The 25740-nt window shown below is 43.5% G+C and overlaps 2 protein-coding genes across 6 annotated transcripts in view; one reads left to right on the top strand and one right to left on the bottom strand.

The window, feature by feature from the left end:
- opa3 (outer mitochondrial membrane lipid metabolism regulator OPA3) overlaps positions 1-25740 on the bottom strand; it is a 65538-nt gene that overhangs the window by 2185 nt on the left and 37613 nt on the right. The window contains exon 1 of one of the 2 annotated variants that reach the window (XM_054795334.1): positions 91-4924. The exons of the other annotated variant lie outside the window; for it this stretch is intronic. The gene's annotated coding sequence lies outside the window, so the exon portion shown is untranslated. Of the gene's footprint in view, positions 1-90; positions 4925-25740 lie in introns of those variants that run through there. 2 annotated transcript variants of the gene reach the window in all.
- ppp1r13l (protein phosphatase 1, regulatory subunit 13 like) lies at positions 203-25740 on the top strand. Of its 4 annotated transcripts, none has more exons than XM_054795330.1 (13): positions 204-360; positions 15160-15222; positions 15300-15406; positions 17222-17753; positions 18791-18883; positions 18971-19059; positions 19352-19718; positions 19797-20233; positions 20306-20461; positions 21922-22055; positions 22163-22329; positions 22555-22748; positions 23678-25738. In XM_054795330.1, the coding sequence occupies exons 2-13, from the start codon at positions 15186-15188 to the stop codon at positions 23711-23713; spliced, it is 2349 nt and encodes a 782-aa protein (XP_054651305.1). In that variant the 5' UTR covers positions 204-360; positions 15160-15185; the 3' UTR covers positions 23714-25738. The 4 variants fall into 4 exon arrangements, with proteins under 4 accessions (XP_054651303.1, XP_054651305.1, XP_054651304.1 ...); XM_054795331.1 differs by having other exon boundaries at positions 205-360; positions 20324-20461; positions 23678-25737; XM_054795328.1 differs by having other exon boundaries at positions 203-360; positions 19352-20233; positions 23678-25740.

The following is a 25740-nucleotide window of genomic DNA, read 5'->3' as shown; positions in this document are numbered from 1 at the left end:
TGCAAACGCATAGCAAGATTGTGAAGTAATAATGACATAGTAAATAAAGAGAGCACAAAAAACTTAAGATGAACGAGCTGCATGTGTTACCCGGCCAGCTGTGGCTCAAACACCTGGCTCAGGTTACCGGCGAGCAGGAGCAGGAGCAGGAGCAGGAGGAGGAGGAGGAGGAAGAGAAAGAGGAGGGGCGGACCCGGGAGCTGTGCGCGGCGGATGACTCAATGCCTGGAGGAGGCACACGCCGACTGACTGCAGCCTACTTCAGGAAGATCAGAAAGAAAGTGCTCCAGGACCAAGACACGGAGCTTTTCTCTCGGCTTTCTAAGCGAGAAGGAGCACATGACCTTCGCCTTTCTTGAGGTACGACACTACTCGTGTACTTTGTGTTCATGCAGCATGCGTAAGAGTGCTTTACTCAAACTCTTCAAAAGAGTCGGTTCGTCGTCCTGGCAACTGTGTTAAGGGTCCCTTTTGGGTTTCTGTTTCATTTTTCCATGACGTTGTGATCCAACATGGGGAATTCTAGAAGGCTGCGGGTGTGTGTGTGTTTGGGGGGGGGTATTGTTCTCAAACTAATCCAAATCAGATGTTACTATTCCTGTCTGGGTTGCCTCACTGTCTGCAACCACAGGAGAAGATCCTCAGCCAGTTCCTGGATATTGCAGACACACCAAACGGTATTTAACCAGACTGGATATGTATAATTTCATCTTCATTACATGTGTCTGGTGGTGAGAAGGACAGAAGGGCTCAGCTGCATGGGCCACAAGGTTGGTTGTGGATGCTATAGTCTTTTATGTTTGGGAACAGATTTTGCCTTCAGGTAAAAAGGCTTTGTTGACGTACTGTACGTGTACTCAGCACATCAGGTCTTGTTGGGGAGGAGGCGCTGACAGGGACTGACACATATCTGCAATGTGCCAGAGTCTTCTCACCTCTCCAAGCAAGCAATCAAACCTGCCTGTAGAATGTGAAAGTGGTGCGTGTCCAAGCCACGCGCTGTGCTGCAACTTGTTGCTCACAACAACACATTTCTACGTCACCAATGACTTTTTAACTTCACAAAAGGCAGCTGAACCCGTCCATCGATCTTCTATGCCGCCTATCCTCACCAGGGCCGTGGCTGGAGCCTATCCTAGCTGACTTATGGACTGGTCGCCAGCCAATGGCAGGGCACATATAGACAAACAACCATTCCCACTCACATTCATACCTATGGACAATTTAGAGTCGCCAATGAACCTAACATGCATGTGTTTGGAATGTGGGAGGAAACCGGAGTACCCTAAGAAAACCCCCACACGCACTGGGAGAACATGCAAACGCCACACAGAGTTGCTCAACGGAGATTTGAACCCAGGTCTTCCAGATCTCCTGACCATGTGGCTAACCACAAGGCCACCGTGCGGCTCGCAGCTGAACCATTAAGGTCAGATGCAAAGGGTTCTGGTTGCCATTGTCAAGCTGAGGTGCAATGTTTCCCGTATGAAATGATGGAAATAATCTGTTCCAGGGTCAAACTGTGGCCATCATAAAAGCCCTGCGGTCCTCATTGTTACGAATGAGTTCCATTCAAGTCCAGTTTTTGTTTAAGTCGGAACTTGGACCGAAATGAACTCCTAAGTCACTCACTCATCCATAGAGCAAGTGAAGGACACATAAACACAAAAGATTAAGTACAGGAATTACATAAAAGAGTAATAAAAAGAGAACACCTGCTCTGCTTATTTTTACCCCCGTGGTTGTCTTGCAGGCCTTGCACCTTAAAGGAAAAGTGCATTTCTGGGGGGAATTTTGCAGATCATCCACAATCCTTATTTGAGACTTGAAGATTGTTGAAACATGTATTTCATTCAAGAAAGAAGAAAACAAACAAACAATATTAAAAGAATATGACATAAACACAAACACTCTTCAAACCTGAATGAAAGGGAGCAGAAAGAAGACAAGTCTTATTAGTCCAAATGGTCTAAAATGGCCAGTACTGAAGGAGTTGTCTTTTGAAAAATGGCTGGGATTGAATGAGTTAATAACAACAATGTCGCTGTAGCTTGGTTAATATGCAGGTCACATTATCTAAATGAAGCGTTGTTGGCGGTTTGGGAGTTTTTTTTCAAAAAGCTTTTTAGGTGGAATAGTTGCATCCCTTTTACGCACGTTCTTAGCTGCCTCTTTTTACCTGTTTTTATGTCTTTAGAATGCACAGAAAAAAAGAGTTGTGTGTTCAAGTCTCACATAAGGAATGTGGATGATGGGCAAAATTCCAAAAAAAGAGCACTTTTCCTTGAAACTATTGTCAAGAGGCTAGTCTGGAAGGATACCATCCTCTTCTCCTCCCGGATCCCCTTGGAACAGCGCATGGAATCCATGACTCCTCTACCATTCATTAGCATTCCATCATCTTTATCCTTAATGATGTTTGCGACTGTCTTCTCTCTTCTCTGAACCTTTCACGATGTTCACTTTAACTTCCATGGAGAGTCACGGTTTTCCTTTTCTTTGGCGCCCTGCCGTTTGGGAGACATCATGAAGTGCAAAAAGTGAACTAATAAGTGATGTTAGTCAGGCACACGCCGCATTCTCCTTCCGTGCGTGGCACGTGTTCTTCCGCCGGCGCACGCTGCAACTAGTTCTCCAGCGAGTCTCGTGTTTACGGAACCAAAATTATGTTTTTTTACAGATAGGCGACTGCGGCCCCACGTAACACACACGCATGTGCATTAGTTCTGTTTATTGTCAGCTAATAATAGCGATTTGACAAAGTTCAGCTTCTAACGTTAGCTATTGTAATAACAGTGACTGCTTTTGTGTATGTGTTACGGACATATACGTGTACAGTAATCCCTCATTTATCACGGTTATTTGGGTCCTGACCTGATCGTCATCAGTGAATTAGGACTCTTTCTTTATAAATGGAATATTTTTGTCGTTAGAGGGTAGCAAATCTGTTATATAAATATGTTTTTTTAACATTATTAGAGCCCTCTAGACATGAAATAACACCCCTAGAGTCAACTTTACAATCCCATTACCCAATATAGTAGATATAATAAGAGAAAATAAGACATGTAAGACAAAAAATGTATAACATAGACTCACACATGTTAGCATTGGGAGAGATCTTTGTTGTTGTATTATGTATGTATTATGTACATTACTGACACCTAGTGACCAGGGTAGAATAATACGTATCATGGCAACATGTTTGAGTGCATCTCCTCAATGCCTTGTACTTATATTTTGTCGTTTTTATGCTTGAAAATGCTTAATTTAGGCAAAAAATATGTAATATTTGCTTGAATATGTATACTCTTTGACTAGTAATAGGTCGCATTCAACCACGAAAGAGCGATGGTTTATTAATGAATATATTTTTGAAGAACTGAGCGTGAAACCGCAAAATTTGTATCGTGAAGTGGCGAGGGATTACCGCATACCAGACTGCAACCAGTCATCTTATTCAGGCCCATGACAATTTACGACAATTTGTATGCAGTTTTTATTAGTAAATGTGACAAAATAGACATTTTCAACCCACTTTTGGTAACATGTGCTAGCCGGTGGTGGTGTTTTTATATATGTCGGTTGAAAAAAATGTCAAGCTGACATGCCGGTGACACAGCAGCATTAATTTTATGGGAGCGCGTTCGTAACAACGAAACGGCGCGCCACCCTGGACCAGCTGGCAACGTTTCAAGTCACATTTGAACTTTCTGAACTGCTACAAGTGTAAAACGAAGTTACGCACAAACCACTCAAGAAGTTGTTGGCATATTTTTCCCTACAAATTTGGCCCAGTTATGAATTGTACAACCTTAGGGGTCTCTGTGATTGACTGGCGATCAGTCCTGGGTGTACCCTGCCTCTCGCAGTGAGGATAAGCGGCATAGAAGACGGACGGAAGGACAACCTTAGGGGCGTTCCGTTTGAGAGCGTTTGCACTATGATGGTGATTATGTGTGGTTTGACGATGTAAAGTGTTTGGTTAGAAAGCTGTTTCACTGCAGTGTAAAATACACTATTGGGAAAGCAAAGACCAGCAGTGGCAAATGAGGAACACATGTCTGTCCAAACCCTAAAAGTTCTGATGTCCAACCAGCAGGCTGGCCGGCTGCTACTCGCTTTTTGTCACCTGATTTCCTCGCTTCCACTTGAATAAGTGCACACTTCTAACTGCAGTTGGCTGCAAAGAGGAACACAAATTAAGAGAGACAAGCTGCAAATCGCAGTAATGCTCCCGCAGGCTTTGTTCTCTCTCTGCGCCGAGCCGTGATTCGCCAGAAATGTCCACCATGTTGCTCGGGAGCTGAGAGATTCCTCAGTCGCACACCGGTTCTCGAAGAAGCAGAACCAGCGGCATGAAAAGAAGCCGGGACAATGCTCTCCTGTGTTTGTGCACATTTGAGAAAGCTTTACTTACTTGTTTTCTTCCTTTTGTTGGCAGTCACGAATAGAATGTGTGCGCTGGTGTGCGTGCATGCGGCTTTGTGTGTTTTATGAGGTTACGTGGAGCACCTCAGCAGCTCACGAGGGGGGAGGTTATTGTGAGGAGCTTGGGCGTAGCTGAGAAATTTGCACTCGCAGGAGTCTGCAAATAGACTGCTGAGTCATTCCTTGTTGAGTAGGTGACATGTGAGGATGCAGCTCAGTGATGTGCATGTCTGGGAATTAAGAGAGTCATGCTTGACAGTTTTTTCCTTGTAATTGTGTGCGTATATGGTGAGGATCTGGATAAAGGTGCAAATATGACACTACACATGAGGCCAGAGTGACTTTTTACAGTACTCCTAAAGCAGGAGTGTCCATAGTGCATTCATAAAAATGCATGTAAAAAATGATAAAAAAATAATTTTAAAAAATACAGTTAAACTAGAACATTTTTTTTAAAAACAGCAAAAAAAAAACAGGAAAAAAACATTATTTTTTTAACCAGAATAAAGACAATATATGAAGAGAAAAAAAGAAAGTTGAAATATTAAAGACTAAAATATGCAATTAAAAAGCCATAATATGAGAAACAAAGAATACAGTTAAATACATTTTAGGTTAAAGTTGTGTAAGCGTTATAATATTGCGGTAATAAACTCACAATATTATCAGAATAAAGACATAATACTGAAATAGTTGTAAAAATTAAAAATGTGAAAAGTGATGACACAAAGCTGAGATACGCGCTGTTTTTTTTTTGTTTTTTTTTATTTAACTATACAAACGTCTCTGCTTATCTACATGGGTTGGTTTAAAAAGCCATTGTTTGATGAAGTCGTAATATTATGAGAAACATCCATCCATCCATTTTCTATACCGCTTCTCCTCATTAGGGGTATGCTGGAGCCTATCCCAGCTGACTTCAGGCGACAGGCCGGGTACACCCTGGACTGGTCGCCAGCCAATGGCAGGGCACATATGGACAAACCGTTCACTCACACATTCATACCTATGGACAATTTAGAGTCGCCAATCAACCTAACATGCATGTGTTTGGAATGTGGGAGGAAACCTTTCATTTTTCACTATGCGGCCCTCGCTGGAAAACATTTGGGCACCCCTGGCATGAAGCCTTTTTATTAAAAACCTCCTTCCTCTAGTACATCTAACACACACTGTGTATATGCCCAGCACTTTAAAAAAAAAAGGCTTCACTACACATGTTAAAAGACAGCTCTCTGTCAGTCAGCTGTAAGTTTGAGCGTGTTGATTTTCTTCAGTGAATAGGCTAACCCAGCATGATGTTAAAATGTGAGTGTACTGTTGGCGCCTTAGCATCACATTGCTACCTTAGTGTTGCTAACGTTTGTGTCCTCCTGTTCTGCTCCTTACTATCACAGCCAGCTCATTAGCATTGAAAGGCCTGCTCAGGGTCGGGCTAACTAAAAGCACTGTTAAACTTTCTCAATTCCAGGGTTAAAGCAAGATTTTATCCAATAGAGGGCAGCTTTGTAAAAACAGAAGGCTTCGCTACACATCTTCAAATGACGCCTGGAGCTCCCCTACGTATCTGTCAGTCAGCTACAGATGTGGGAGCTGTAAGTTTGATCGTTTTAGTTTCTCTTCAGTCATTAGGCTAACCTAGCTAGCATGATGTTAAAATGCGCCGTGTGCTTACATACGTAGCTATGCTAGTATTGCTAACATTTGCCTCGGAAAAGATTAGGGCCTGAGCACGGAACGATGGCGGTGCAAATTGCTATGTTTATTATTATTATGCAAATTTCCTTGAATTATTTAAGGCTTTGACACGCACAAAAGCTCACCAAAATATGCAAGCCGGCGTCAAACCCGACGAAAAATGTCACGTATTCGGGGTTCTCAACACAACCCCCCCAAAACTCACTCAGTAGCACCCCCTTTCAGTTAGCCCCTGCCACTAGGTGCATGGGTCATCACGAAATTTAGTGGAGACGTCCATCCTGAAAGGACACATAAAAAAAAGTCCCAAGAAAACATGTTCCAACAGGATGTCAACCATTTTACTTTGAAGCAGCCATTTTGGGCGAAAACCAGGGGTCGTGTTTTGATGAACTAGTCTGAGGGACTTTGACCAAATGAGCCCAAATTAAAAACACGCCTACTAGACAGATGGGCGCTGATATATTGCAAACCATTTTAGCCTACGCCAGAGGATGTGGGCGGGGCATGGCAACAAACTCTGGCGGTCAATCTGACGATTTGCCACAAAACTAAAAACGTTTACAACTTGACCCCACGGGGTCCTATCGTCATCATAACTCGTTCCTATGCTGAAGACGACACCTTGAAGCTGTGCATTGGTCACTTCCTGAATTTGTCTCAGCGCCACCCAGTGGGGACAGGAAATGACAATTTGAAACAAATAAACATATTTCCTTTGAACTGGGGATACTGGCGTCGAATCCTGCCCGAGTTGCTTTGGGGTGCGAGGGCCCGCTCGACGCTGCTTGCAGCTTTACTTTAAACGTACAGTACCTGCAGCTGCCCTGACACGAGTCCTCAGCGAGAAGTGTTGACGTTCAAATATCAAATAAAACCGTAGCCAAAGAGGAAGGAAAAGGTGGAAGTACTGATTTTACTGAAGCAGGAAATCAAAGCAAGAATTGAATGCGGGGAAGAAGAGTACAGCGGAGCAGGAGGAGACTTCAACAAGCAGTCACCTCCTACTACTCTCACGACTTGACTTGTAGGACACTCCCTTCTATTCTGCTAGACTAATCATCATCTACACCCTCCTGCCGCCTGCTAGTGCTTTCCGGTTACAGCAAATGAAAGCGTTTATTTACAATGGCGACCTGACATTGTCATGTATTCGTGCTGGGAAGAGGGCGATGAACGTTTTTGCACAATGTCTCTTGAGAAATCTGCCTAATCTGCCAGGTCAGCGAGCCGGGGATAGAGGACAACACAGCAGCCACATGCAATGTTTCTGTGTCAGGCGTTTGGGTTGGAGGATGAAGCGACAGTAAACTGTCTCTATGATTGAGCCTTCCTTAAAAAATGTCACATTCCGTATGACAGTTTGGACGTTTGAATGTGGGTTCTGTCATTATTTCCTGTCTGATGCGTTCCGTTCTTTAGCTCTTTTCTTCTCCTGCTCTGTCGCATTCCTATTCCCACCTCCCATGGTGAGTATTTGTTAGCCCACAGCTGCGTCTCCTAGCCTACTTTGCCCTTTTATGTGTGCGAGCTGGTCGTTTGTTAATGAAACCACTACAACGCTACACGCCATCTTGGCGAAACCTGACAAAAACCAAGATGAACTTTGGACACACCTTCTCGTTCCAGAGTGTGAAAAATGAATGGGTAGTGCGTATAACAAAAGACACGTATGAAGATGTGTTTTACCAAGCGACTGCTTTCATTAATAAAACAGCAACGGGCCTGGATGGGAGCCTTGTGGGACCCCACAGCGGCCATTAAGGTTTCCATATTTCTCGAAGGATAATAGCTTCTAATGGAGCTTGCAACCATGGAGTGACCACCGATCCTCGGCGTACAGTACGTGTGTTTCTGCGCTAGTTTGTGTCGTTTTCACACCAAAGCTCCCTCTTAAAGGACGCTTTGCAGGGTGATGAAGCTGCTAAAAAAGCAAAGGAAGGCAAGGAGCAGTCTGTGTACAAACACCAAGATAATAGCAAAGATTTGATAAAGAAAAGATCGTGTTGCTTTTGGACTCATTTCTCTTGTGTGTCACCAGCCGAGTGAGCGTGGTTAACATGGAACCATTTTTGTCATTGGTCTATGGGGCTTGTTGCGATTGAGCCCTACGAACTCTGCCTAGCAAGAAGCGGCAAACATGCCCAAGAAAAATTATTCTAGCCGTGTCTGCCATACAGTGTTCCCTCGCTACATCGCCGATCACCTTTTGAAAATTTTCTTTTTTGCGGGTTTTTTTAAAGTGCAATTTTGCAGCATATGAACGTGCATTTGTTCTCTGTATTAGAGTGATCTATCGGTGCTCTGTTGCATGTGTCTGTTATTGTATTGCCTACTGCTACCAGAAGGTACCAGTGTGTGTTGTATACTCACGTGAGAGTTGAAGACGTGTACAGTTCGTCTCAGTATGTATGGAGCCACAACCGTCCTGATTGGCTGAGGGAGAACCCGCCTATTGTGTTCTGCGTTCTGATTTGCTGTAGACCATTGTTACCGCATCTCCTTCGTGCAGCAGTGCCTGTTTCCCGTTGTATCATCGCTAGCTGCTTGCGATCATACATGCTGAATGAAGGCAGAAGTTATGCGGCTAAAGGGCGCCTGGAATACTGTAAATGAATCTTCGGTTCATGGAGGACGATGAGGAGGAATGTCTTTTAACAAGGATACAAAAACGTTACAGCCTGACGGTGCCAGGACAAGGCAGGATCAGAGCAGTGGAATATGCACGAGTCACTTCATTTCTTGTGTCCAGTCTCGTAAATTGATCATTAAAATTCAGAGGAAATTTGAACTTTGAAAGTGTTTAAACAAGTGATGAAATGTTGACGCCTGTCTGAGAAAAGTGGATGAAGTGTATGGTGAGGGCTTTTACAGCCTTAAAACATATAATATTTGTACAAAAATATAGTTGGCTACTTCGCTGATTTCACTTAGCGCCGGCTATTTTGGGAAGCTATTCCTCGCGATAAACAAGGGATATCAGATAGCACAGAATTTGTATTTCAGTGATAAAGCTTCAGTGATTAGGCTGCGGAAAAAGTTATGATACGAGAATAAAGTCCAAATATTATGGTAATAAAGTCATAATATTACGAGAAGAAAGTTGAAATAATTGGAATGTAAAAAAAACACAGCAGAAATGAAAAAAAAACAGCTGTAATTTTACTAGAATAAAGTCAAAATATGAAGAGAAAAAAGTTGTATACTAACGAAATAAGTCACAATTTTACAAGAATAAAGTCATAATATTATGAGGAAAAATAATGTCATTTTAGTAGCATAGTGTTGAAATATTAAAGAAACACGTATTTTTTAAGTAATATTACGAGAAACAAACAAAACAAAATAAAAATTGTAATTTTTGGAAAAAGTTACAATAGTATGGAAATAAAGCCAAAATATTACTAGAATAAAGTCATAATATCACGAAAAGAAAATTTATAAGAAATTTGAAATCATTATAAAATTAAAAACAACAACAATAGAAATGGGGAAAAAACAGCTGTCATTTTATAAGAATTAAGTCAAAATATTGAAAGGAAAAAAGCTAACGAGGAAAATCACAATTTTACGAGAATAAAGTCATAATATTATGAGGAAAAATAATAATTATTTTAGTAGCATAGAGTTGAAATATTAAAGAAAAATACGTTACTTTTCAAAAGTAATATTTTGAGCAACAAACAAAACCAAATAAAGTTGTAATTTTTGGAAAATGAGGTTGGGAAAACTTTATAGTTAAAAAAAAACAGCAGAAATGGGAAAAACAGCTGATTTTACAAGGAAAAAAATGCAAATATGAAGAGAAAAAAGTGGTATAAATGTTGAAATATTAAAGAAAAAATATGTAATAAAAAAAAAGTGGCAATATAATGACAACCAAACAAACCAAAATAAAGTTGTACTTTTTAGAAAATTAGGTTAGGGGAAAAGTTCTAATATTATGGGAATGAAGCCAAAATATTATGGGAATAAAGGCATAATATAACGAGAAAAAAATGATGACTATTTAGGAAGAAAAATTAAATATTTGGAAAATTTTGAAAAACAACAGCAAAAATGGGTTAAAAATGAGTGAAAAAGAGTGAAGTTGATACTAATATTAGGCTTTTTCACCTCCAGTATATCACAAATGAGATGCAGTTTTTTCAGTTTTTTCTTCGCATAGCTTTACAAAGTATCAAAAGTGGCCCTTGCTTGCTTTCATTTTTCACTATGAGGCCCTCACTAGAAAAAGTTTGAACAATGACAACATATTTTTTGGGACTTGCCTAATAATCCACAGATTGAGTCACATCTCTGAAAAGTGCTCATTCCAGCAAGCTAAAAGGTCAAAGAACCAACTAAAAAAAAAAAGTCATCACAGCAAACAGAAACTCCATAAGACTTCCAGTAAACATGGAGGGCGGGGCTAGGGGTGAGGGGGCGTGTGAGGGGGGGGTCAGTGCATCTCTGACCAGGAAGCGGAGCGACGGGCCTGACGTCCATCCTGACCTCCGCCATTCAGCCAGAGAGTGTAATCTGCTTTCTGTGAGCTGCTCTTGACAAAGATAAGCACACAAGTCAAGCATGTGAAGTTGAATTCCTGACAGGGAGGAGCGCTGAGGAATGGCACACACACACACACACACACACACACGCACACACACACACACGCACACACACCCACACACACGTGCACACACACACACGACAGGACAAGCGGCGCTTATTGACGGCCTTATATAACCTGTTCTCCTACGGGTCTGGCTAATGTTCAACTGGAGCTGCGTCCAACAATGTCTTTGACGGATGTCACCCATCGCTCCAGCTTGTTTGGCTGCCATGAAAAATATTTTCATGAACCAGATCTGTCATTAGCATCAATTACCAAAATAAAGGTCACTTTAGTGCAGATGACGTTGGTTCGTTCATTTCCAACACGAGTCACATGAAGGAACGTCACATGGTTACACTTGTACAAAGACATAAGAAATCAACTGTGCTGTACGTTTAAGTAACCTTTTAACCTTCTTAAAAATAAGCAAAAAGTCAAAACAATAAGAGGCCAACAGGTGATGCTGGAGTCTCACTTTTTAACCACCCATGCAAGTGTAAAAATAAGTGAAGCCCCGTTTCATGAAATAGAGTAGATTCCCCTTTTCCGTGGAGGTTACCTTCCGTGAACAACCAGCCAATGGCGAAAATTGAGATGTCTGTTTTAGAACCCCTCCTGCTAGCGTCACGTTGACGTTCTACTCCGATTTTGGATCAACATTTGCTATAAAAGTTACTGTCGTAATGAGTAGATTAGATTCAGCTCCAGAACCCTCCCCTTCTCTCGTCAATTGCTGTTGTTCACTCTCAACACAGTCCGAGCTGAATTCCTAAATATGCCTCACACACTCACACTAAATGCATTTTGGGTAAATGTACATTACTCCCTCACTATATTGCGGTTATTAAAAACATGATGGCTGTAGTATTGTGGTCACTAGGCATCAATAATGTTATGAGCGTGGAGACTAGCTACTGAGCCAGCAGAGCTGAGCCGACATGCCTCGGCTGAGATCGAGTGGGGAAAAAAGGTTCTCCTCTCATTCCGTGTGGAAGTGGTAGGTTTTTGCCTCCTTTGTCCTTCTTCCCCTCTCCGTTTGAAAGACTTTCTTAAGTTTAAAATAAGTAAATCTGAGAGGCTAACTAGTTAGCTTGGTAGCTTGCTATGCTAGCAACCGTCTCTTATGTCCCTGCAGTGCTACCGTAGCCTGCGCAATGTGATGTAAAAGTGAATGTTGTTTTTTTTTTTCATGTCTACAGGGCTCGAATAATGTTAAAAAGTGTATTCAGAAAGTCCTAAGCAGGTTTTCTATATTCTAACTTTGAAAATATTCCATTTATTAATACTGAATAATGCTTGGTGGCAATTCACTTATCGCGGTCGCGTCTGGAAGCAATGGAAGCAACCAGGATAAACGAGGGACGACCGTGTAAGGCAGGGGTCACCAACGTTTTTCCTTGTGAGAGCTACTTTTACAAAATGAAAATGCCCAAGAGCTACTCATTTTTGTAACATTTATTTTCAGAGCTTATTTTAAACCCAAACAAAGCGAATATGCTTGTTTTACCAGAACAGTAACAAAATGCTGGTGTCCACAACTCACACTTTGTAGTTCAGAATGCATTTCTTTCTACTGTTCTTTCATTATTAACTGAAAACCTGAATGAAAAGCAGCCTTGCGGGCACCTCATGTGGTCGTGGGGGCTACCTGGTGCCCGCGGGCACCACGTTGGTGACCCCTGGTGTAAGGTATAAGTATGTATGAACAGGTACTAGAAGTTATATAAGTTTCACTGTCGCTTGTCACAGCAACTGTGTTGTGTTCAAGGATCACCAACCAAAGTGCGAAATCTCAACGCCTGACGAAAAAACATGATCAGTGAAGTATAAAGACATAATCAAGTAAAATTTGCGGCCTTTTCGAACTGTGGTATTCATTTGACCTGTATTGTCACATATTTATAAATTACGACCAACTTGTGGTGAATGATGTGTGCTTTCTGCGAGGGGGGGGGAATGAAGCCAAAAAGCCCCAGTTGCAGGACCCTGAATGTAGAATTTCTAATGTGCGGGTTTTCCACCGTAGTCTTTAATGTTGAAAGCGAGCCACGTGACAGATGTGACTCTCGCAAATTGCAATTTTAACATTCCCGCCTGTCGTACAAGTGTAAAAAGAAGCTAACCTCTGTTAACAGTAAGACAAAAACACCGTAAGCGAGGTCGCTTATGGAGTCTTCCTGCTTTGAATGTAAGTGGCCAAAAAAAAAAAAGTCTTTAAAATGCAAAGAAAAGGCAAAATGAAACGGCCGAGTTGGTTGCTCGCTGAATTGCGGTTAAAACGATTTGCTGGGGCACTGCTCTCCCTGCCCCTAATACTGTGTTGTCACTTGTTTATCATGCTAGTTTACTGCTACGAAATTGGCCTCCCAGCTTTAATAATAATTGATATAATAATAAACTGTATATACCATATGAATATGATTATAAATAGGTGTCACATTCAAGGCCCGGGGGCCAGATGTGGCCCAGCACATCATTTTGAATTTAAAATGTGTTAGTAAAAATAAACAAATGAAATGCATGGGCCATTGTGTAAACATATCATGTGGTTGTATTCATTTATATTGACAGTTCCAAGTGGCCCTCTAGGGGAAGCCATAAATAACTGTGACGTGGCCCTCAATGAAAACGAGTGCTTTATATGATATGCTGAGAGTGTAGTAGTGGTAAAAGTTACAAGGTACCAAAGGCAAATGAGGTATATTCCAGTAGCGATGTATGTTGCTGGGAGGCATGAAAGCAGAAGAGCCAAGTACAAGGCAGAGATATTTCTAAACCTTTACTTGGCTGATGTCTACTTGTCACGTGTTCCCATTGCTACAGCTTCAGATAGTCAACTGTAAGCCACATATACTCCAGTCTGCATTTATTTACTATAATCAGCTCACTAAAAGTACAGCAAAGCAACTTATTTGGAGTTCAAAATGAGTACACAGGAGACCAAATGTCCATCTCTGTATCCTAAGTAAACATCTTTCTTCAGTGGACGGTCGCCATGCTGGTGACCACAGCCAGCGGGTTAGAAAAACAAACATGTGAGCGTAGACTACTAAGTGTGTTTTAATAACATGGCCACGTTAGAGCAGCCCAGGCATGGCCTTGCTAGGAAGTGAGCCCATTGCATTGTGGGCGTTGATGCTTGTTTTTTGCACCACAGCCTTTGTGTGCGTCATCTGACGGAAGCGTTGCTGCTTGCACATGACTTAGAGCAGGGGTGTAGAAACTTTTTTCCAGCCAGGGCCACATGTTGGAAAATGAAAGGATGCAACTTTGCCACTTTGATATTTTGTGACGAGAAAAAGCCCATCATTAATATGAACTTTGTTCTTTGCTCTTTTTTTTCCAGTTTTTGCTGGGGGGGGGGGGGTTAATTTTCCAAATGTTGCAACTTTCTTTCTCTTCTCGTAATATTATGACTTTATTCCCATAACATTTTTGACACTTTATTGCCCAACTGTTCCCCTAACCTAATTTTCCAAAAATGACAAGTTTATTTTTGTTGTGTTTCTCAGAAAATTACGGCCTTTAAAAAAAATCATGTATTTGTTGTCATATTTTTTTCTTAAAATATTCAGTTTAATTTGTAAAATTGCAATGTTTTTTTTTCTCATAAGAATGTGACATTTTCCCCTTAATATTTTCACTTTATTCTCGTAAAATTGCAGCTGCTTTTTTCCATTTCTGCTGTTGTTGTTTTTTTATTTTCCAACTATATTTCGACTTTCTTGTCGTAAATTTTCTTCTCTTAATTTCAACCTTACTGCCATAATATTTTGACTGTTATTCTCATAACATTATAACTGATTTTCCAAAAATGTTTGTGCTTCTAAAATGATGTTATGTTTCATCATTTTATGACATTATTCTCGCAAAAGTAGGACTTTTTCTCTTTTTTTCTCTTAAGTTATATATATATTTTTTAGTTTTGTGTTTAAATCATATTTTTAATGGCCCGCAGGCCACGCTTTGCACACCTCTGACTCAGGGATTTCCTTGTTGCACTTTGGGGAAAATTGATCTATTGATTGATATTGAGAGTGTCTCTCTCTGAATGTCCTTTCCATGCCGGCGTTGTATTGTTGTCTGACAGTACTTCATAGCTTCCTGGTAGGTATGAACGCACACACCTAGGTGGAACATTAGCACCACCACGCACCTGATAAAGCTGCGAGGAATTTTAACTGTCAAAGTCGAGCTCGGAGCGCCTGCTATCACAAAAGCATGAGTCGGCAAACAGGAAAGACGGCTGCGTCTGGAAAAGGGGCCCCGCCGAGGCCCCCCGACGCTCGCTAATGAGTCACCACAGACTTTGTGTTGGTCACACCTTGTTGAAAGCTTGTGTGCTAAGAGGAGATGCTTCTACATACCTGACGCACAGCCAGGCTCGATCTACTGTCCGGATCTTCTCCAAATAGTCGTGTTTTGTTTTGCAGGAGCTGAACGTCGCCGCCTCCCAGCCATGGCTTCTCAGGCAAGCTATGGTCGCAACATGCTGTGTAAGCTCTCCCTGAGATCTCCACCTGTAGCTCAGCCGCTTCCTTCCTGCTCTAACTATCTGTGCCGTCTTCTGCAGTCCAGACCATTGACAACGACCTGAACGCGTCGCTGGCCACCGCGGACGAGTTGTCCAAAGAGTTCAACTCCCTGCTGCAGGAGGCCTCAAGCAGCAGAAACACACAAGTACGCACACGTCCTACTTTGGATTCAACTTAATCACATGAAGCAGTCCACCATAGCGTTTTCTACTGTGGACAAGACATGAACACACTAAACTGTACCTTAGGACAAACACCCAGAATCATACATCAAACTTCACCGGGGGTGTCCAAAATGCGACCCGGAGCCATTTGTGGCCCGCGGCTGTTTTTTTGTTGGCCTACGGCACATTCTAAAAATATGAAATATGGAAAAATCAGCAGTAGTCCAAATATTAACAAAAGAAAGTTGTAATTTAACGAGAAAAAGTTGTCTTTTTAGCAGCATTACGCTGAAATATTAAAGAAAAAAAATTATATTATGAAAAAACAAAAAAAATAAAGTTGTCCTTTGTGGAAAATTAGGTTGGGGCAAAAGTGAAAATATTATGGGAATAAAGTCATAATATTACAAGAAGAAATGGTTGAATGGTTAGAAAATACAATAAAAAAAAAAAAAAACAGCAGTAATGGAGAAAACAGCTGTAGTTTTACAAGAATAAAGTCAAAATACCGAGAGGAAAAAAGTTTTACGAGAATAAACGTGTAATAGTATGAGAAAAAATCATGTCATTTTTGTTTGTTTTTTTTATTTGTAATATTATGATACAAACAAAATAAAATCAAGTAAATTAGATTGGGGGTAAAAACTGAAAATATGTTTTTTATTTTTTATTTATTTTTTTATTTTTCATTTTTATGTAATTACATTATTATTGTATACATCCTTCCATCCATTTTCTGTACTGCTTCTTCTCATTAGGGTCGCGGGGGCATGCTGGAGCCTATCCCAGCTGACTTTGGGTGTGGGTGACAGGCGAGGTACACCCTGGACTGGTCGCCAGCCAATGGCAGGGCACATATAGACAAACAAGCATTCACACTCACATTCATGCCTATGGACAATTTAGAGTTGCCAATTCACCTAACATGCATGTTTTTGGATGTGGGAGGAAACCCACGCAAACACGGGGAGAACATGCAAACTCCACACAGAAATGCCCAGGGGAGAATTGAACCCGATCTCTTCCCGATCTGATCCCGACTGTTACTGTGGTGGCCAACATGCTAACCACTAGACCACCGTGCGGCCTTATCGTATACATTTATTTATTAAATATATTAATTGTTAGAATTATGAATGAAAATGATTTATTTTTCTCTATGTTTTCATATTACAAGTAGAAAATCTACAGGATTTTATTTACTGTATTTATTTATGAAGAAAGTGGAAATATTAAAAAAAACATTTTTTTCAAACAGAATAAAAGTGACAAAAAGACACAGGAAGATGATACTAATAATATTCTTTTCACCTAAATGACAAAGCTGAGATGCAGTTTTTTTCTTGAACGTGTTATCATATACGGTAAACATGTGTTTCTTTACTAAATATCAACGTGGCAAAGTTGCATCCTTTCATGTTTCACTATGTGGCTCTCACTGGAAAACGTTTGAGCACCCCTGGTCTACACTATATGGACAAATGTTTTGGGACACACCTCATAATCAGTGAATGAATCTGTGAAAGTTTTGGTCTGAGTACCTCTACTTAGTTTTGGCGCTACCTGTTGGCCCCCGCTCATAAACACATTATAACGGGACTGTCTGTGAATGTAGCTTGTCCTTCCAACTCTGCGCAGTAGATGGCGTCGTAACTCTGCTGCTCTGTGTCTGGTCACTTTCCACTTACTGTCACAGGAATCGCCCCATGTCCCAATACTTTTGTCCACATAGCAGACACTGACTCATGGTCAGCCTAGAAGAGGCTGGCTGCTTATCTATGTATTTGTATGTGCAGGTCCAACCACAGCCCACCGTGACGGTGTCCAGCCCTTCCAACACGTTGAGGGGGTCCAGTAGTTGGAGCAATGACACCCCCACCTCCATGCCTTACACCCCCACCACAGCAACCCTCCGCCCAATGGACTCAATCATCTCCATCAGCAAAAGCGCCCCAACCTCCCCGGCGCCCTCCATCAGCCCGCTCTCCTCCCCAAGGATCAGCAGGGCGCGCTCCCCCCTCCCCCGAGGCGCCGTCGACAACTACCCGTACCACCAGCTGAGCCCCAAGCAGTCGCCCGGCAGCCCGAGGCGGAGCTCGCCATCACGCTACGACAGGAGCCCCCGTGGCTCGCTGGGCTACAGCGAGAGGAGCCCCTCCCCGAGCCCCACCGCCGCCCCCCACCTACCATCCCCCCTCCACCTGAACTCTTACGAAGGCGGGCAGATGAGTCACAGGTCGCCTCGGCCCGACAGAGGCCCCTCCCCTTTGTTCTTTCAGCAACCGCAGACCGACACGCTTCAGAGGCATTTTCTCTTCAGGCAGTCTGGTGAGTACCCTTCTTTGTGGGGCGGGTCAACACGGGCGGACCTGATGTTTACTTACCGTGGTTCCCGTTCAAATACTAAATTATGCTGCAGCAAAGTCACGGCGTCTTGATCCTGTTCTAGCTCTTTGCTTGGGGCTGAGCGGGTGACTTGCAATTGTCTACCAAAGCACTAGGGGGCAGTGTTTGCCTGGGAGGGAGCAACCACAACTCTGCTTGACTAGCTATTTAGCTTCCTGTGTAGTAGTGGTGAAGTCATTGCTGGACTTGACTAAACACGACAGGATGACTGGGCGATACAAGGGGGAGAGGAAACGGAAAAACAAGAGGAGAGGGGAGGAGAAAAAAAACACAATTCCAAACTATGCTCCTATGGGGGAGTACAGTGTGGGACTGGCAAAACAACATAGGCACAAATAAGCACACTTTACAACATAAGAACTCGAAGACTTGCACCAAGGGAAGGGAAAAGGGGGGTGGAGGTCTTCCAGCGTAGGCTGGCAGCCAGCCACAGCAATCGCAGCCATATTTCGGCGCGTGCTGATGACAGGTCGTATTCGAGCACCAAACAGCAATGATTTATTCATTCAAATATTTTGGAAAAACCGCGAGAGAGTGAAGCCGCAAGATTCAAAGCGCAACGTTGGGAGGGACGACTGGACTTGGGTTTCCATATTTTTTATGGGAAAAATTGCCTCGGTTTTCATCTGATGTTTTCCAACAAATAAATACCAAGACCCTGAAACCAATCAAAGCAATGTCACGACATGACAGCAAGGATTGGGGCTGCTTAAGAGGGTGGAGTCGCTACTGGATTGAAGAGACTTGCCTTGGTTGTTTGCGTGCTGTGGAAAACTAATTTTGGTCATCCAAGCGGAAAAACGCACATACGGAGAGCAGTCAAACGGGTTTGCAACACAGACGGGAAAACGACACACTTTTCAAAGCGTGCCAACCCACCCAGTATTTCATGTGCGCACATTAAATGCTACACCCATCGTAAACTTTTCTTTTTTTTCCTGTTTTGTAACCTCTTCTAGATGAGGGTGCACAGAGGCAAAAGAGTCCCGGCAAGTGGAATGAGACGGATCTGGACATGTCCTACGAGAGCAAGCCTCACCACACCTATGACAGTTAGTCCTCCATTTTTACTTTGCTCACCCTGGCGTCCTGTGGGACAAAATGAGCGTGGCGTCTCACCACAGCCGCTTGTGTCGCAGAAACCGAGTGGATAAGAGCGTCTGTGCCGAACAGCAACTGGAGAGAGTCCAACCTGGACGGTCCTCCTCCGGCCCCCAGCCCCAAAAAGGTATGACGCAACAGCCCCCCCTTGTTTCACCTGGAAAGAACCGAGTGATGGTTCCATCATCTGTTAGTGGGGAGCTGTCATGTCTTTATCTCAAGGTTACGGTCATATTAGCCAAACCACACACAGAAACCACACAAGGAAATTAGGTTGATAATGTGTGGGTGTGGGATTGCAGTCTGTGTTGCAATGGTAACCGAATCTGGGAGTGTTTGAGAGAGAAGTCGGCGATTGTTCTGTTTTGACATAAAAGAGAGCCGCAGTTACCACAAGATTTTCTTTGTCTCCTTTCCAGAATCATCGCTCTCAACCTCCACAGTTCTCCTACAGTTCCCTCTCCCGGAATACCCGGGTGTCCGTACCCCCCGACGTCGCATCCCCAACCCAGCTTCATCCGTACAACCCTCAGCCCATCATCTCCCGCATTTCCATCCCGCCAGTTTCCACCCAGTCCCGTCAACGCAGGCCCATCCCGCTCTCCGTCATCATGCGTCTACAGAACCCTCACTGGGGCGCCATGTCTTTCCGTCCCCCGGGCGTCCCTGGAGACCCCCGGGAGGTACCTTTCCAGCCTGCGGTGTCCAGGAACTTCTTCAACCAGGCGGGAATCCATCCGCCGCCGCAGCCGCCCGAGCTGAGACAACCGGCGGTTTACAGTGACGGTAAAACAACCAAGCAAACGTGTAGACTAAAAATGGCTGAGTATTCCTTTTCAAATGTTTTTGTAACCATCTTGGCAGCACTGAACCCGGGTGATATTGATGCAGAACTGGCCCGACTGGACTTAGTTCATCACATGCCAATGATCAATGAGGGCGAGCAGAGCATGCAGGCCCCACCTCGGCCCCTCAGCCCCACCAGGCTGCAGCCTATGGTGGCCCCAGAGGCTCAGAGCCAGGAGATCCCCGATCTGGAGGAGGTGCTCCGCCTCCGAGCGGAGATCCCCAGGCCCCTGAAGCGGCGGGGCTCTGTGGACCAGTCGCGGCCCCTGAAGAAGGCCTCCCACTACGAGCCCAACCAGTACAAGAACCTCATCAACAAGCTTTTCCAGCGCAAGGGCCGCCGACACAAGGGCGAACAGGGGAGTGAGACCAGCAGCTCGTCAGAGGGAGAGGACAACAGCGTCGCTCTTCCTCCACCAGCTGCCCCCCAGACCTCCTCCCCCGAGGACAACAGAGTGAGAAAAACTCCCTTGTCAACCTTTTATATCTTTTTTCCACCAGCACAGCAGCCACATTTTCTCTCAAAGTCCTGCTTTCTGTTTCAGAACTACCATTCCATCCTGCGCCGGTCCAACCGTGAGTGCAAAGGTTCTGGGAGACGAGCTCGTTTGAGCCCGCTGGTCCTGGCACTGGATGGGGCACTGGTGGGCGAGCTGGAGACGGTGCAGCGGGCTGTACAGGAGGTGATGAATGTAGCCTGATAGCACTGTCGCTAATGCTAATGATGCTAGAACATCTACCAGTCTTAGGGATGGACCTTGCTCTGTGAACTGGGAACAGAAAACGGCCTTCCCTAAAGTGTTCCCCCAAAGTTGGAAGCATACAATTGTCTAAAAGATGAAGAATGACTGTAAGCGTCAGGGACGATCTTTAACTATTTAACTAGTAGGGCTGGGCGATAAGGACCAAAACACATATTCCGATGCATTTATGTTGGATATCGATATACGACAATGGTCCCCAACCTTTTTTGACCCACGGACCGGCTTGTGTTCCCACAAATCTCCCGCGGACCAGTGGTGGGGGGGTGGGGTTCGTACATTATAGCAATCTAATTTATCTTATTTATTATGTATTGTGTAAAACTAAGACATGAATAACATCAAATTAAAAGCACAAAATGAATGCCGACCCACCATCCACCAGTTAAAGTTCCAGCCAAGTTTTTCCAGAGAGATTATTACATCACTGTTTGATGTGTGTGGTACAAGGCAGTGTGCTAGCATGAATTCACTTGAGACAAATGTGCACATTAGCACTCAATAAGTCATCAAAACGTACCTTTATGCATTCCCACATAGTATCAGCATTTCAGACCAAATATGAGGTGAAAGGAAAAATGGTAAAAATACACTAGTAATAATATATCCATCCATCCATTTTCTATGCCGCTACCCTCATTAGGGTCGTGGGGGTATGCTGGAGCCTATCCCACTTGGGCAAGAGGCAGGGTACACCTTAGAGTGGTCGCCATGCAATCGCAGGGCAAACAGCCTTTTATGCTCACATTCATACCTATGGACAATGTAGAGTCTCCAATGAACCTAACATGCATGTTTTTGGAATGTGGGAGGAAACCGGAGTACCTTAAGAAAGCCCACACACGCACGGGGATAACATGTAAACGCCACACCGTGATGTCCGAGCGGAGATTGAGTAGTCTTTTAATGAAGATTAAGAAACATTCTCGCATCTCGCCGTGTTTTACAGAGCCGGATCCACCCCGGTGGCATCGTGCCTCGAGGCTGCGTGGATCTCCACTATGCAGTGTGCAGCGTGGGCTTTACTTTCACTTTTATGTTTCCAAATACCTGCAGAAAACTCTCAAACGACGCCAGAAAAAGTAGCTACATTTGTCGCTTTTGGGAAAATATGCTGCCAAGAGGGTTTGGAATGTCTCCAGATCTAGCACGGAACACGTAGGGGGCGGGGCAGCGGCCCCGCTAAGGAGCGCAGTGTGAGACAGACGTCCGTGTCAAGATACAAAAGAACAGCGCAAATCCAGTTTATATCGATGTGAACGATATGTTTGTTTTCGATATCGTGCTTAACAGAAATATGGATAGTTTAAAAATATCGATATATCGCCAGCCCTACTATGAACCAGGGAGTCGCTTGCTAGATCCGCCATCTCTGTTCATAGATGCAAGACCCGAGCCAGCCTAACGACGAGGGCATCACCGCCCTTCACAATGCGATCTGCGGGGGCCATTACAACGTGGTGGACTTCCTGGTTCGTATCGGGGCCAACGTCAGCTCGCCAGACAGCCACGGATGGTAACGCTTCTGCTTTTCCACTGCACTTCATTGCTCCTTGGAAACGGTACAAATAGTTACGCTGGAGTCCAGTAAATAACATCGAATCATGATGGCTCTTTTGGCAGGACTCCGCTACACTGCGCCGCATCGTGCAACGACCGGCCCTTGTGCGAGTTCCTGGTGAGGAATGGCGCGGCGGTCATGGCCATGACGGAGAGCGATGGCGCCACTGCCGCCCAGAAGTGCGACCCTTACGCCAATGGCTTTGAAGAGTGCGAGACTTTCCTGAGAGGTGAAAGTCTTCAACATCAGCAGTGTCCAATTAGTCCAATAAAAGACTGTAATGCCTTAGCTCATATCCAATATACTGTATATTCGTACAGTATACTACTGTACAGTACTAATAGAGTGCATTTTTTTCATTTTATTTATTTATATATATATTTTTTAAATACAGAAAAAATATAAAATGAAATATATTTATGAAAAAATGTTGTATTTAATCTTGTGGTGTCAGGTATGGAGGAGGTCATGGGCATTGAGAACAGCGGCGTGCTGTACGCTCTCTGGAGCTACCCAGCTCAGGCGCCCGACGAGCTGAGCTTCCGAGAGGGAGACATGGTCACCATTCTGCAGAAGCACAACGCCTCCGACTGGTGGTGGGCCTCGCTGTGCGGCCGCGAGGGCTTCGTGCCCAGCAACTACTTTGGGGTAGGATGCTGCTAAATGACACACATGCTATAATTTACTTCAACCGCAAAGAAGATACGTTGTTAATTGGACGCAAATGCAAAATTTTACAAATCTTTTTAAGATGTTATTGTACTTTTTTATTATATTTTGATATGTTTTAAAAAATATCAACGTATCATTATAAATATGTACACTTAATTTAATGTGAATCATCTGGAGTGCATGAGAAAGCGGAATAGGAAAGCGCACCGCTCTTTGACCACACGGTCATTGATGAACAAGTACGTTGCACAACACAGCAGCAACAGAACCAATGTTGTAACAGCGATAGGGCTCAAACTGCTGAGTCGGCATGAACGAGTTGATTGTAAACAACAATACGATCACAGGTGTAACACGCCGAGTGGCGACGCTTTAAAGCGCATGCAGAGCTCGGTGACTCATACACTTCGAATGCAGCTAATGCCAAAAAACGACTTAAGGAGGTTGCCTACAGCCACAGCTGTTAAAGCCAATGTTTCCTGACCCGGTGCTGATGAGAAACCCCTTATGTAGACCACGCATGTGGCAGTTAACTGAATAGGGGCACAAATTGGAGCATTTACCAAATGTCTAAACGCCAAAAACGGTCATCGCCATTGAAACAGAGGATGTGTACAAGTTAAAGTACGAGTGCTTGAGGGTTCCACACAGTCACATGACTTGCATACATCACATTCCTAACTCAACAAACACCGGGTTTTAGATACGGGATGTGAGGACAAGCAGTTGGAATGGGCGCGTGTCAAAGTGCCATCGCCACCTAGTGGCCTGGCGTGCATATTACCCTATTTAAACTTTGTTGTTGTTGTTGTTGTTTTTCTGACTACGTTGCTGTTAGGAAATTATTGATTTCCTGATTCTTTAGGAGAAAACACAAATAATGTTATCCTGCTTGATTTTCCCAGCTTTTCCCAAAGGTGCGGCCCAAGTCCCTCTCGTAAAGGTGGAGGACCTGCTTGAGCCAAGATGCTGACGTGTTGTAAAAGTGTGTTGGTTTGTGTGTGTGTGTGTGTGTGTGTGATGTTTGAAGGACGAGTTTCAGTATTCTTTCTTGTATTGCTTTGCTGTGGGTTGTTTTCACCGCCGTTCAAGTCTGCACCGTGTTGACCTTCCTGTCACACGTTTGCAAAGAAGAAGTTGGCGTCGGGTCCCAAAACAGTGCTCAGATTGGAGGTCACGCTTTTATCAACACAGTCAAACCTCGGTTTTCGTATGATTCCGTTTCTTCTCAAAATGTTCTCTCTGAAACAAAACTTGTACATTTGCCGTGGGCTGTATCGTAGTACCCGACGCCACCACTGACTCACTGTCCGTGCGACTGCTAAATAACACGCCATGGAGCCAAAGAAAGTTGATGGCTGCTAGCTAGCGTGCAGTTTTTTTTAACATTATGAGAGCCCTGTAGACATGAAATAACACCCCTATAGTGACCTTTACACTCCTATTAATCATTGTTTACACTACATTGCAACTCTGACGCTGCAGGGACTCGAAACGGCCGCGAGCTCGCGTGCTAACCAGTTAGCCTCGGATTTATTTCTTCTAAACTGGGACAGTTTGGATTTTTTGACATGAAGTTGTATGACATCCCGGTGCAACTGCTAAATAACACGCCATGGGGCCAAAGACAGTTGCGAGTGCCAGCAGTTTGATATAAAAGCTGAGAAATACTATTGCATTCAAGAGTGAACTCATCGCTAAGTACAAAGGTGGCATCCCGCCTCCTCCTCCTCCACTCTTCGCCGACTTTGCCAAAGTCTTCAATGTAGATAAAAATGATTGTGTTCATGTGTAATTATTTCACAATTTCTGCATGTAAAACTGCAATTATTCCCTATGAAATGCATTTTTTGTGAATATTTTTGGGCCTCTGGAACAGATGAATTGATGTACATTATTTCTTATGGGAATAATTGCCTCGGTTTTCGTACATTTCGGTTCGGTGACTTTTTGGAATGGATTCATAACGAAAACCGAGGTTCCGCTGTGTTTCTGAAGCGCTGTTTTTTGGTTGTTTTTTTTTTCCATTTCTATTTTCTTATTTCATCAACCTTCCCTGTACTGTGTGAATCTAATAATGCCAGTTTTTTATGCCAAACTGTTTAGTTTGCCCCCACATGCGCCTGCTTTGGAGAGGCAAAAAAATGTGTGCGTTCTGTGACTATGAAATGTTTCTTTGTGTGTATTTCTACTGCTTAGTTGGAGATGGTTGGCTGTATTATAGTAATAATAATATACACTCGTGTACTATGTTTTGTATTATGCCCACTAGACAGAACTCATTCCATTCAATGGTTATTTTAATGTGCAATGTCCATTGACGGCCACTAGGCGGTGTCATGTCATCAAAGTATTAAAATGTCTGCTTCTGAGTGCTTGAACCTTTTCGCTGTTCTTCATCTCTTGAGATTTATGGAGTGTTTTATTAAAAGAAACTTACTATAGTGCCCCAGTAGGATCCAATATTATTTGAAAAGACCCAGAAATGAGCAGGAGAGAACCCCATTAAGGTGGTATAGATGGTCACGGGGAATCACAAGGAGGCTCCTCAGAGAAGGAAGCCTATCATTACCTTGAAGCAAGACAAAAAGAACAAAAGTGAAAAAAGAAAAAGCCAGACATCTTGCCAAGGAAAAAAAAGGAGGCTTTCAAGACGATACGACGGTCATCAATGTTGTATACTTTGCCTTTTAAGAACTGAATACACGTCTAGTGGAGTTACTCCTGACAGGAGATGTTCTGTCCGACCGAGAGAAGGTGGGCGGGAAGTGTCGCGGTCCAGTCCTCCATTATTTAGACAATGCTTACACGTGTGCTCGTGGATCATCTACACTGAAGTACGAGCTGTCTCGACTTCTTATTTGGCAGTTTGACCACGAAAGTCATGTTTTCATGGCTTTTTTCCCTTATTTTCTTTGGAAATAATGCAAAATAACATAGTCGTCCCTTGTTTATAGCGGTTACCTGG

Source organism: Dunckerocampus dactyliophorus, chromosome 12 (assembly GCF_027744805.1).
Source record: "Dunckerocampus dactyliophorus isolate RoL2022-P2 chromosome 12, RoL_Ddac_1.1, whole genome shotgun sequence".
Classification (NCBI taxonomy): Eukaryota; Metazoa; Chordata; class Actinopteri; order Syngnathiformes; family Syngnathidae; genus Dunckerocampus; species Dunckerocampus dactyliophorus.
Note: the sequence above shows the minus strand (reverse complement) of the source record. Positions and strands in the feature narration are given on the sequence as shown.

What these genes read in the sequence shown, in the direction of transcription:
- ppp1r13l (XM_054795328.1), top strand. Translation starts at nt 15,186, where the DNA reads ATGGCTTCTCAGGCAAGCTATGGTCGCAACATGCTGT. An exon ending in CTATGGTCGCAACATGCTGT is followed by an intron (nt 15,223 to 15,299) that starts GTAAGCTCTCCC and finishes CGTCTTCTGCAG; the next exon opens with TCCAGACCATTGACAACGAC. An exon ending in TCGCCAGACAGCCACGGATG is followed by an intron (nt 22,056 to 22,162) that starts GTAACGCTTCTG and finishes CTCTTTTGGCAG; the next exon opens with GACTCCGCTACACTGCGCCG.